Source organism: Gorilla gorilla, chromosome 4, assembly GCF_029281585.2.
Source record: "Gorilla gorilla gorilla isolate KB3781 chromosome 4, NHGRI_mGorGor1-v2.1_pri, whole genome shotgun sequence".
NCBI classification, from domain to species: Eukaryota; Metazoa; Chordata; class Mammalia; order Primates; family Hominidae; genus Gorilla; species Gorilla gorilla.
In genome coordinates, this window is record NC_073228.2 from 42,336,513 (window position 1) to 42,349,475 (window position 12,963).

The following is a 12,963-nucleotide window of genomic DNA, read 5'->3' on the forward strand; positions in this document are numbered from 1 at the left end:
GTGCCTTCTGCCATGTTGACTTTCCCCCAACAGGCAGATACTTGACCGCTGGCCCTCTCCACTCATAGCTCCCTCTCTCTAAAGCCATACTAGTGTAGCAGTTGTGAGACAGGACCAAGTGGCTCTGGAAGATAGCACCTAAGGCTTCTTATCTCCTGTGTGTGCTGTTTTGTTTTGTTTTTTCCATTTGCCGTTGCCCAAGAACCAAAGCATCCGCCACTGCTCAGCTGCATGGTGAAATGGCCTGGCCTGGTGCCAGGGTGCTTCACCAGGTGGTTGGGCTGTGGAGGCTGCTGCATGTGATGGGCTGATAATACCCCACGGTGCTGTAAACAGGACACTCCACCCTCCTGCAGCCACCCAGCCGGTGCCCCAACAGCCTGCTGCTTTGTCATGGCCTGTCATGATATGGGCTTCTCTTCTCTGATAGGGAAGCCTATTGTCGTATTTCCCTCCCCTATTTCCTAAATCTGAGAGGGGTACTTTCCAGAAATGAAACCAGTTCATCTTCCAACCACAAGCAACCGTTGTGACTTCTCAATGCTGCTTCTCCTTTAACAATAATCACACAAGTGCAGGGCAGAACCCGATGCCCAGATCTTTCCGGTATGCCCATGGAGGATAAACCCAAGAGCCTCTATCTCAACTAGGCTCACCTAGAAGATTTCTTAGGGGACATTCTCTATTGAGGTCAATCTCACTGGGCAGCAGAACTTAAGTGTTGACCTGAAGCTGCTGATGCTCCGGTCTGCAAGCAGCTTTGTATTCTACCCTGCATCACTTATTCCTGGGCTAGACTGTCACTAGTAAAGGAAAGGGCTTTGACATTAAAAATGGGCATCTTCCCAGGGGCCCAGGAGAGTGTAGGCCTACGGATAGAGGGGCTAGGGCTTACTCTGCACGTCTTTGGGTAGTCTCCTCTTTCCGGACTCCTTCACCTACACCTTCAATCCTAAAGGACATTAATTGATTTGACATAATCTTTCTAACTAAGGCTTTAAAGTGTATTTGCATCTCTTCATTTCTTTATAACATCCCTCAGAGGTAACTTAGGCCAGAGGGAGAGCCAGCCCAGTGAGGCTGGGTGGCGTTGGCTGTAGTCAGACCTACCCTCCCCACCTCTTAGCTCCTACTAGATATCTGGGGTGGCCACGCTGCACCAGCCTGCAGCCCCTTCAAGGGTGGCACGAGACATGTCATTGTCTCATTTTGGCTTTGGTTTGTGTTGCATTTGGGGGAAGTTTGACACCTTGGTTTAGCCCTTAACCAATTTTGATGTCCAAAGAAGCAGGTGCTTACCAAACCACTTGCGATGAGGTTTGTGAAATAAGTGGTAGTTTTTTTTTAACTATTAAAATCTAGTTTTTTAAAAAAGTCCCCTCCTTTATTTCCTAGGCTTAAAGGAAATATGGTATTTTCGTCTCCTCAAAAGAGCTGGGACATGCCAAGAATTTGGAGAGTTGGGAGGGTAGTGGAGCCTTGCTAAGGGTTCTGAGACAGAAGGTAATTCTGTCATCTCGTGGCCAGCGAGGCGCTGTGCCAGCACCCTGCGCCAGGATGTGGCCTCTGTGGAAATAAGGCTGAGGCCCAGCTGTCTCTTCATTTAAGGAAAAGAAACTGAGGCAAGTCCTCCTGTTTGATTTAGATGTAGTAAGATCCTTGCATATCTGCCAGGGGAGAGGGAGTCAGGGGCTGCAGATTCTGGATTGGGGGTTCCTTGGTTTCTCCTCAATCCTTTCCCCTCCCTCCTTTTTTCCCCTTTTTATTTCTTTTCTGCTATTTGTGTGACATTTTTTTGTATATGGAGGAACAAGTCAGGACCCAGCGAGTCCTGAGTCTTAATGGATAGCTGGTCAGAGGGAGCCGGAAAGAATGTAGAGTTTACCAAAATGAGTTGGTTGGATTCTCACATCACATTCCAGGAATTTGGGTGCTCCCCAGCCCTGTGAGTACTGGGAGCAAAGTACCACCTATGATTATTGTCCTAGAGATTGGATTCATTGAATAGGGTAGGATATGAAGAGTGATGGAAACTAATATAAAATGGGTTAAAGTTATCCCTAGGAGATAATAGAGTCCTTTACTTCAAGTTTCAAAGGCTTCCTCAAGAAACAAACAAAAGCAAAACAAAAAACAGGTCATTGGAGACAATAGGATTGGGCCTGCCATCTCCTCCGTTAGGTGCTAAAAAGAAGCTATTAATAAAAAAGCAATTCATCCTCCAGGTGTCTAGGCAGGTGTCCCAGCAGCCTCAGAGGGTGTCCCTGATAGAAGAGGGATGTGAGCCTCAGTGAGTAGTTGGAAGACTGATTTAGGAGGAAGGAGGCTTGGATTTAGATCTGGGACTGCTGCTGACTTACAGAGTGAAGGAGTCTAATCAGAGACTAAGCTTCTTTGTGCGTTAGTCTTCCTTAACAGTCTTTCCCTATCCCCTTTTACAGCTGACAGGAGAGTAAAAGATTACATACAGCACACCAAAGTACTTTGTGGGGATGGGGCAAAACTTGAAAGCACAACGTAAACACGAGATAGCTTTAGGGTCCCAGTAAGGAAAGAATCTAAAAGAGATTTTTGCAGGGACTTCAGATGAGGGCAGGGGAGAAGCAGCTCCAGGAAACCTTTCTCCTGTCACTTATCCCTCAGTCTTGGAGTCCTACTCCTTTTCCTTCGAAACAGTGATGAAGCAGCCTTTAGGATTATGAGATCCTACCCCTTATGCCAATCACTTGCTCGTCCGTGGCCCATCTGCCTCTTTGGTTATCTGTCATGTAATTTTGTAAATCCGCTTTCCAGAGTCCCTGCCTCGTCACTGGACTCTAATAGACAGTTTTGGAGGCCCGTAGGACAGCATTTTGGCCTGAGCTGGCTGCTGATGTGGGTCAGAAGCTCCCAGAAATATCTGGATTGCTATCTTTTGATTTTAAACCCAGGTTAGGAAAATGAGTCGTTGAAATGCTGGTGTAGAGATAAAGTTGTGCCTTGAACCCAGCATGCCTGTCACCAACTTACTAGGCAACAAGATTGCAGGAAGGGTAAGAAAGAGGTTGGACCTTCCTGAGCCTCAGAGAGAGAAAAAAAGACAAGCAGCTATGGGATCTTTACTCCAAGTGGGTGTGTTGAACACGCATGCAAAGTCAGAACCCCTGGTAAAAGTAGAGCCAGTTGACCCTTCTTGTGAAGGTTTTTCAATTTTATTCAAATATTAGATGCCTGCCAATTGCCAGCCCTATGCTTTAGACATTGTGGGGGATACACAGAGCCTGCCCTTGGCCTCAGGCTGTTTATTATCTAGGAGTTACAAATACCCTATTCCTCAAGAGAAGGTGCTCATTACTAGAAGAGTACAAAGTACTGAGGAAACAGAAAATTCTAAGACATTGCTTCCAGGGGATTCCAGTGGATGCAGAAGGTTTGGTGGAGTGGAGGCAGTAAAGCTGGCCCTGACAGATGAACAGATTTTAACCCTGGGCCCATGCAAAATCTCAGAGGAGGGAAGGCTTGGGACATGGGTGGGAAATGGTATGCAGTATAGTTTGTCTGAGATTTAGTGACCTTAAGGAAGAGTGAGGTGTAAAGGACAGGTAAGTGGGACCAGAACATGAAGGCTTTACCTCCGTCTTTGAAAGAGAGCCTTTGGGCCGGGTGCAGTGGCTCACATCTGTAATCCCAGCACTTTGGGAGGCTGAGGCGGGCAGATTACGAGGTCAGGAGATCGAGACCATGGTGAAACCCTGTCTCTACTAAAAATACAAAAAAATTAGCCGGGCATGGTGGCGGGTGCCTGTAGTCCCAGTTATTTGGGAGGCTGAGGCAGGAGAATGGTGTGAACCTGGGAGGCGGAGCTTGCAGTAAGCCGAGCTTGTGCCACTGCACTCCAGCCTGGGCGACAAAGCGTGACTCCGTCTCAAAAAAAAAAAAAAAAAGAAAGCCTTTGAAGAGGTTTAACCTAGGAATGTTAATATCATTTAAAATGATGTGTTTTATGTCAATATATATTGATTTGGAAAGATGTTTATAAGGTAAAAACATATAACAAAACAATACGTACAGTATAATCCCATTTTAAATTGTAAAGCATATATATACACACACACATACACACACACAGAAGAGGTAAGACCTGTAAGTTTATATTTCTCATAACATTGGTTATCTCTGGGTGTTGAGAGTTGAGGGTTTTTTTCTGTTTGTTTATATTTATATATTTCCTGACTTTTCTACAGTTCACACTTACTACTGTTGTAGTTATAAATTATTCACTTGTTTTAAATAAGCACATATACGATGGCTGAGTGAGAATGATCTAGAACTATGCCAGGGATTAGATAAAAACACAGAGTAAAAGTTGGCCATATAGTAACATTTTTGATGTCCAAATTGGAGAGGAATCCCTCAAATGTTCAAAAATATAGGAATGGGTCGGGTGTGGTGGCTCATGCCTGTAATCCCAGCACTTTGGGAGGCCAAGGCAGGAAGATCACTTGAGCCCAGGAGTTCAAGACCAGCCTGGGCAACACAGTGAGACCCTGACTCAAAAAATAAAAAGAAAAGACAAAAATACGAGAATGGCTAAGCACACTAGTGTGCATCAACCTGGAGGAATATTATACAGTCTTTTAAAATAACAAATATGTAGATTGTTAATACATGGGAAAAGGTATATGAAATAGGTGGAACCAAGCAGAACGTAATATAGCATATTTCCTACTGATTACAACTATGGCAAAATGTATGTAAATGCTTCAATGAATTTGGAGAATGGGGGTAGTATTGTTAGTGTCTTTTTTTTTTTGAGATGGAGTCTTGCTCTGTTGCCCAGGCTGGAGTGCGGTGGCGTGATCTCACCTCACTGCAGCCTCCGCTTCCCGGGTTCAAGCAATTCTTCTGTCTCAGCCTCCCAAGTAGCTGGGATTACAGGTGTGCACCACCACGCCCGGCTAATTTTTGCATTTTTAGTAGATGAGGTTTCACCATATTGGTCAGTTAGTGTCCTTTTTTTTTATTGTAGTAAAATATACACTTACTATTTTAACCATAAAAGCTTATGTTCACTGGCATTACATACATTTACAAAGTTATGCAACCATAACCAGGGTCCATTTCCAGAACCTGAATTTCATCATCTCAAACAGAGACTGTGTATCCATTAAACAATAACTCCTACTCCCCCTCCTCCTCCTAAGCCCTTGGTAAAGTCTATTCTATTTTTTTGTCCCTATGAATTTGCCTATTCTAGATACCTCAAGAAAAACACAATATTTGTCCTTTTGTCTTGCTTACTTAACTCAGCATCATCTGTATTGGAGCGTGTGTCAGAATTGCCTTCCTTTTGAAGACTGAATAGTATTCCACAGTATGGATGTGCTGCATTTGTTTATCCGTTTCTCCATTCGTGGATGCTCGGGTTGCTCCCACCTTTTGGCTGTTGTGAAAAATGCTTCAAGTCCCTGCTTTCGGTTCTTTGTCGGTATATACCTAGGAGTGGAACTGCTGGGTCATATGGTAATTCTATGTTTCACTTTTTGAGGAACTGCCAACCTTTTAGTGTCTTTTTATTTTTTTTATTTTTATTTTTATTTATTTATTTTTTGAGATGGAGTCTCACTCTTTCACCTAGGCTGGACTGCAGTGGCACTATCTCGGCTCACTGCAAGCTCTGCCTCCCAGTTTCACACCATTCTCCTGCCTCAGCCTCCCGAGTAGCTGGGACTACAGGCGCCTGCCACCAAGCCCGGGTAATTTTTTTTTTGTTTTTAGAGACGGGGTTTCACCGTGTTAGCCAGGATGGTCTCGATCTCCTGACCTCGTGATCCGCCTGCCTCGGCCTCCCAAAGTGCTGGGATTACAGGTGTGAGCCACTGCGCCTGGCCCTAGTGTCTTTTTAATATAAAGTTCTTCAGGTTTATTTATACCTACAGCTCCCAGTTCTTTTTGCTGTGCTAAATACACATGAATTATTAAGGGATTACTACAGATGTGAAAGCGTTTTGTTCTGTTTAAATGAAACAGCCTTTATAGATCTTTTTTTTTTTTTTTTTTTTTTTGAGACAGAGTCTCGCTCTGTTGTCCAGGCTGGAGTGCAGTGGCGCGATCTCGGCTCACTGCAAGCACTGCCTCCTGGGTTCACACCATTCTCCTGCCTCAGCCTCCCGAGTAGCTGGGACTACAGGCGCCTGCCACCACGCCTGGCTAATTTTTTTGTATTTTTAGTAGAGACGGGGCTTCACCGTGTTAGCTAGGATGGTCTCAATCTCCTGATCTCATGATCCACCTGCCTCGACCTCCCAAAGTGCTGGGGTTACAGGCATGAGCCACCACGCCCGGCCATAGATCTTAAGATAGTAGAGTGTTTCGAATGTGGCCATGGAAAACAGGGTCAACTTAGATGATTGCAACTTCCAAATGATTCCAGTACCCTTACATTTTATCCACAGTTTCAACTTTTACCTCCTTCTAGAAAGCTTTAACCAAAGTAAAAATAAATGAATGGATTTATTTATTTAATTTATTTTTTGAGACAGAGTCTTCCTCTGTTACCCAGGCTGGAGTGCAGTGGTGCAATCTTGGCTCACTGCAGCCTCCACCTCCCAGGTTCAACCAATTCTCATGCCTCAGCCTCCTGAGTAGCTGGGATTACAGGCACCCTCCACCACGCCCGGCTAATTTTTGTATTTTTAGTAGAGACGGGGTTTCACCATGTTAGCCAGGCTGGTCTCAAACTCCTGACCTCAAGTGATCTGCCCACCTCCCAAAGTTCTGGGATTACAAGCATGAGCCACCACCACCTGGCCTATGAATGGATTTATAATTGCTTTATTTTTGTCCCATTTAGACAGAAGTCATAGACAGAGGAGAGAACCAAAAAACTTGGATGTTTCCGTAAACTAGATTCCTCAATCCTCGATAATTGAAAGTAGTTCCAGTATGTCAGCCACCGGGGTTCCCTGGGGAGCTAACCAGTCCTGAAGGAAGTATGAAGAGGAAGAGGAGGTCTTCAGTTAAGGGGATGAATTTGTGCAGTGCCTAAGCCCTACAAAGGTGCTGGAAGGAGGAAGAAGGGCAGGAGATAAAAGATGGAAGAAAATTTGTTTTTTATCCACTTAGAGTTTTATCTTTAATGATGGGAAACAGTGCTGCTCTCAGGAAACTCAGTGTGGAGATCTAGGAGTTCACGGTTCATCATCCATTAGGAGCAGGAAAAGGATAGAGGACATTTATAAAGTAACATCCAAGTCCAAAGTAAAATGGTATAAATTGTTTCCCATGATAAAGGCTGGCTGAGTAGGTCAGGAAAGGTCTTGTCAGACCATATGTGCTGTTTCAGGCTGCTTCAAATTCTTTTAGGACAGTGGTGGATATGAGTGAAGACGGGGCAGGCAGGCCACATCTCTTAGAAGAGGAAGGTGATTGCCACGTCTCCTTCCTCCATGCTGATGGCAAGGCGTGCGGGCTGTGTTCTCTTGCAGCCAGCGTCCCATGCTCGGTGGCCCCAGAAAAGTCAGTGTGTAGGCCTCAGCCACTTCAGGTCCGGCGTACATTCTCCCTGGACACCATCCTCAGCTCCTACCTTCTGGGCCAGTGGCCACGAGATGCTGATGGGGCCTTCACCTGCTGCACCAATGACAAGGCCACCCAGGTAATGAAGCTCTCTCCTGATGGGATAAGGAACAAGGATGGGGCGGGAGAGCTGGCTGAGGAGGCCTTTGGTCTTCCTCAAGTCATTGCGATGATTTGTCTTGGGTTTTGGTCGTACATATTATCCATGTAATGTTTTATCTTCTTAAGACAGAGTTTCCTTTTGTCACCCAGGCTGGAGTGCAGTGGTGCGATCTTGGCTCACTGCAACCTGTGCCTCCCGGGTTCAAGTGATTCTCGTGCCTCATCCTCCCAAGTGGCTGGGATTACAGGTGCCTGCCACCACGCCCTACTAATTTACCACCGTTTTTCTTTGTAAACTTATATGGAAATGAGTTTGCATTCCACCAGCCTGGTGGGAGAGAGAAGTCAATCTGGGTTTTTCAGTTTAGCTTTGAGTATTTGTGTCGGGGTAATCAACAGCTGACTTTAGAGTTTATTCTAGCTTTTTAAAAAATGAGATTTAGGCCGGGCGCAGTGGCTCACGCCTATAATCTCAGCACTTTCGGAGGCCTAGGCAGGCGGATCACCTGAGGTCAAGAGTTTGAAACCAGCCTGGCAAACATGGTGAAACCCCGTCTCTACTAAAAATACAAAAATTAGCTGGGCGTTGTGGTGGGTGCCTGCAGTCCCAGCTACTCGGGGGGCTGAGGTGGGAGAATCGCTTGAACCTTGGAGGGAGAGGTTGCAGTGAGCTGAGATCACGCCATTGCATTCCATCCTGGGTGACAGAGCAAGACTCCATCTCAAAAAAATAAAAAAAAATAAAAAATGAGATTTACCTTGCTAAAATTAAACCAAGGCCAACATTCTATTGAGTTTGTATTTCCCAAAGAAGTGGCCAAAAAGTACGCTGAGCCAGAATAGATCCCACTGGAGCCATAGGAATGGGAAGTTCTCAGATAATGGAGAACTCTTCCTTGCCAGCAGCCCCGACTGGGATTTCAGTGTACCCATTCAAGGACTGGGGAGCCAGCTTCCTCTCCTTCAGTATTTTCATTAAGACAGTCTTTTCATTAAGAATCCCAAGCTTGGAAAGAATCTCTGCAGATCATCCAGTTCATTTACCAATTTTTGGATAAGCTAGCATCGGCCTGAGCACGAACGTTATCTCATATGTGAAATTATACAGACATTTCTTAATCTGATTCAGGACTTCATTCTTAGCAGCTAAGTTGTTAAGAGTCAAATCTCCCTTTTGATGCAGTTTAAACACACTCTTGTTCATCTTCAGAGCAAATGAGTTATTTCGAGATAGGCAGAAACAGGGTGGCTAGGACATGAGGGTCCGAGTCAGCCCTTCACCCTGGGGGACATTGGGCAAGTCAGCTCTTCCTTTGCAAACTGGGTGGAGAGTGCGTGGTCTGCCTCTGTGTAGGTGGCATGATGGCCAAATGACACGTGAAAGTGCTTGGTACCTCTTTTGACCACATCATGTCAGTTTCTTTCCTTTATTTATTTTGTTAATGCGATCCATTTTCAAATGTTGTTAGTGAATGTTTGAATGCCCAGTACTGTTCTTGGCATGTTGGAATGAAGAATAAGGAAATGAGGACAAGATTTGGCCTCCATGAGTCTGGATTCCAGTTCTATGAGGGCCAGTAAACAGACAGCCAAGGGATGAGATGGAGCCAAATATCTGGCAAAGTTTAAAGAAGGGGAATTCTCGTGGGAATACCCCACCTTGAATCAACAAGAATTTGCTGCAGTTAAAATCATGGCCCTCTTTGGATCTACAAATAGACTGTGAAAGGAGAATACCCTCCAGGAAGGAGAGAGAGTAGGCTTCCTTCCTGGGAGCCCTGGGCACTGCCATTCCCTTTATCCTTTGGAAAAGGCAAGTAGGATAAATTATGCTTCCTCCTCACAGGCCTGGGAGCACACATAACTTTGTCTTTTGGTAGGAGTGCTTAGTTCAAATATGTTTGTAGTCAAGGAGGGCTTCCTGGAGGAACAGGACTTGAGATTCCTTTGAGTGTGTAAGCTCATTATTGCATCCCTGTTTGTCAGATGGCAGGCTTCTGTGTAGCCCACCTATTTCTGCCTCTGTCGTTTCCTGCTTTCAGCCTTCTAGGAAGTCACCATCCCACTCCTCAGATAGGTTTCTCTTTGTCAACTGAAGGCAGGGTTGGCCTCAGATGTTCCCTGGCTGAGTTTAGAGGCATGGGCCCTAGGCTGTGTGTTTTTGCTCAGGCTCCAGCTGTAGGCCAGATCTTTTATATAACAAGTCTGGGCTTCTTGCCACAGCAAGACAGAGGTCAGCGATGAGCCTCCGTGGGTCTGGCAAGGCCAAGCCATGCAGCTTTCCTCTTTCCCTGGGATGGGCTCCAGCCCTCGAGGAACTCTTAGCAACCTGTCAATATTGTGGCCGCAGTCAGGAGGTGGAGAATGCTGATCAACCTAGGCATCCAAACCAAAATATGCACTCTACCCATCTTTCATTCCTGGTCTTCTGGGAATTTGCTGCTTCTAGGTTTTGGGCTCCATTCAAATTCCTGCTTAAGCCCCCCCGGCCTGGTCCAAGCTACCCTCTTCAACACTGGTATTACACTGTGGAGGTCTGAGGCTCACCTGACATATTCCTAAGTAACTGGTGTTCCTTTCCTATTGAGTACTGGGATATCACCCAGAAAGGACTGGAGAGGAAGGAGAGGTTTGACTGGGAAGACATGAAGGCATCTGGAGAGGGGAAGAGGGAAGGGAGGGTGGCAGGATCTACCAAAGTCCTTGAAAGCTTTTAAGCTGTTAAAAATGGACTAATACGGCCAGGCACAGTGGCTCACGCCTGTAATCCCAGCACTTTGGGAGGCCGAGGTGGGCAGATCACAAGGTCAGGAGATCGAGACCATCCTGGCCAACATGGTGAAACCCCATCTCTACTAAAAATACAAAAATTAGCTGGGCATGGTGGCTCACATCTGTAGTCCCAGCTACTCGGGAGGCTGAGACAGGAGAATCGCTTGAACCCGGGAGGCAGAGGTTGCAGTAAACCGAGATCATGCCACTGCATTCCAGCCTGGCAACAGAGCGAGACCCTGTGTCAAAAAAAAAAAAAAAAAAGACTGATGCCAGAACCTTTTCCCAATTGCCCTAAGCTGGGGGTGGGGCTGTTCCTACCACTGGCCTTACCTTTTGCCCTTTCTCTTCTAGTCATACCAATATAGTAGTTATTTTCTGCTTCATCCTCCCTCACTGGTGGGCACTCATTACTACTGTCCTACTTGCCTAACCTCCCTCCACCAAGAGCCAGCAGCCCTGGCATTCCCAGGGCATGCCTTGCAATGAGGTCAGCAGCTGCAGTTATGGTTCAGGCTAAGCAGCTCCTTCCTCTGAATCCCTGAGAGGAGACCAGGGCCCTGCCCATTGCAAGCCAGCTTCAGATCTAGGCAGCAAGCCTGGGACACCTGCTGTCTAGATAGCCGGGCATGCTATCTTGAGGCTTCTTCACAGAGTAGAAGATGGAGCGAAAAGCTCTCAGTTCTTGAATATAGCCCAGTAGTGCCAACAATCTCATCCTAGTATCTCCTTCCTCGTTGTGTTTTAAACTCTTAGGTGGTTACAAAGGATTGTCCTCAGGCCATTTACAGTCAGACATGGAGAACTGGGTTACCCAAATATTTGGGGCAAGGAAAGAGGAAGCGTGCGGATATATGTTATTTGTGATATTGGTTGTTTTTGGGAGGAGGATGTGTGAACATGGTAATTGGGGAAGAAGTGCTTTGGAGATGCTGCATGTTTTGAGCAACAGGAGAGATGACCAGGTCAGTTGGTAAACTAGAGCTGGCCACCCATTGCTTTGTGTTGCCCACTTCTAGTGGCTGGGCCCAGGCCAGGGTGGGTGAGGGCAGTACGTGCCGGTGGCTGCAGTTACCCCTCTCCCTTCTTGCTGTGCAAACCTTTGAGTCTTCGTGTACTTTTCTGGAGGGAGGAAGTGGTCTCATCACAGCTGGAATGACTGTTTGAGCAAAGTTCCCCTGTTGGTCTCATCCTGCTGACGGACAGGACTCTGGGTACCTGTCCTGCCTAGCCCAGCCCCCGATTCTACTCATCCCCAGCCCCATTCCCTCTGCATTCCCCAGGTAAGATGGGGAAGCTTCTATGATAGGATATTTTTTCTTTAGCCCCAATTTACCCTTTAGAAAAAAAAAAAAAGCTTAAGTCTTGACAAACCACACAGAGTATGAGGAAGGCCAGAGGTGAAGGTGGGCATGCTCACTGGGAAGACTTCTCTTCCTGTGTCTTTCGCCTACCTGTGTACTATCCTCCCTGTTTTCCCAAGCCAGTGCCCCAACAGTGGTGACACACAATTCAGTCTGACTATCATGGACCTTTTAAAAATGTTTTTCTTTGTGGGTGTGGGGCCTGGGCACACTGCCTGTTTTCCAGATTGGCGATCAGGACCAGTTGTTCAGCATAGTTTGACAACAGTACCGAACATTTGAAAATGGGGCCATGATGGAAAATCTGAGGGTTGCATAGTCACTGTAGGGCCAGAGATGGTGGCCTTGGCCATTTGCAGCCAGTTTTCAGTGCTGACCAGCAGACCACCCTCAGAGCCTTTTCTGGCCTTTTTGTTTGGCCGGAGACCTAAGGGACTGATTCCCTGCAGAATTTCAGTTGAACACGTGGTCCTGACGGTCCACACCAGGCCAGGCACCATGCTGCTTGACAGTCCCGTGCAGGGATAGTGGGTTACGTTCCCAGGGCCTAGCCCAGCTCCACACATGGAGCTTACTCAGGTGCCAAGGTCACTGGAGACAGTGAGGGCCAGGATTTTCCTGCCTGTGGTCATGGAGTCTAGGTAGAAACTTTTGGGCTGGAGGCTGAGAGATTCCAGTTTGGAGGGTTTTCAGCTTCATCCCGCCCCTCCTCCTCATTATATTAGATGGCTCTTTGAAAAACTGTCCTCCACCCCCATGCCCAGCTGTCCTTCCACATGTTGCTCTGGGATCTCAATCCCAGGCAAGGCTTCCTTGGTCTGGCCACGTCCAGTTTTGCATAACCTAAGTATCATCTGCACAGCTGGCCCATGCCACTCATGGTCAGAAGCTACCCTACTTGTCCCTCAGCTGCTCACCCTGGGCCAGGGTGTCAAATCTGTTCCAGTGCATGACTCCCCCTGACAAACAACTTTTTGTTCTTTTTCTTTTTGGAGACAGAGTCTCGCTCTGTCGCCCAAGCTGGAGTGCAGTGGCTCGATTTTGGCTCACTGCAACCTCCGCCTCCCAGCTTCAAGCAATTCTCCTGCCTCAGCCTTCCAAGTAGCTGGGATTACAGGCATGTGCAACCATGCCCTGCCAATTGTTTTGTATTTTTAGTAGAGACGGA

General features: G+C 46.7%; 1 protein-coding gene across 4 annotated transcripts in view; it reads left to right on the plus strand.

Annotated features, from left to right (window-relative positions):
- FAM117A (family with sequence similarity 117 member A) overlaps window positions 1-12,963 on the plus strand; it is a 78,875-nt gene that overhangs the window by 48,986 nt on the left and 16,926 nt on the right. For 3 of the 4 annotated variants that reach the window (XM_055387682.2, XM_055387686.2, XM_004041436.3), the window contains exon 2: window positions 7,467-7,636. The exons of the other annotated variant lie outside the window; for it this stretch is intronic. Coding sequence is in view for 1 of the 3 variants with exons in the window: in XM_004041436.3 (XP_004041484.2) it covers window positions 7,467-7,636 (170 nt within the window). In the remaining 2 variants the exon portion in view is untranslated. The remainder of the gene's footprint in view (window positions 1-7,466; window positions 7,637-12,963) is intronic. 4 annotated transcript variants of the gene reach the window in all.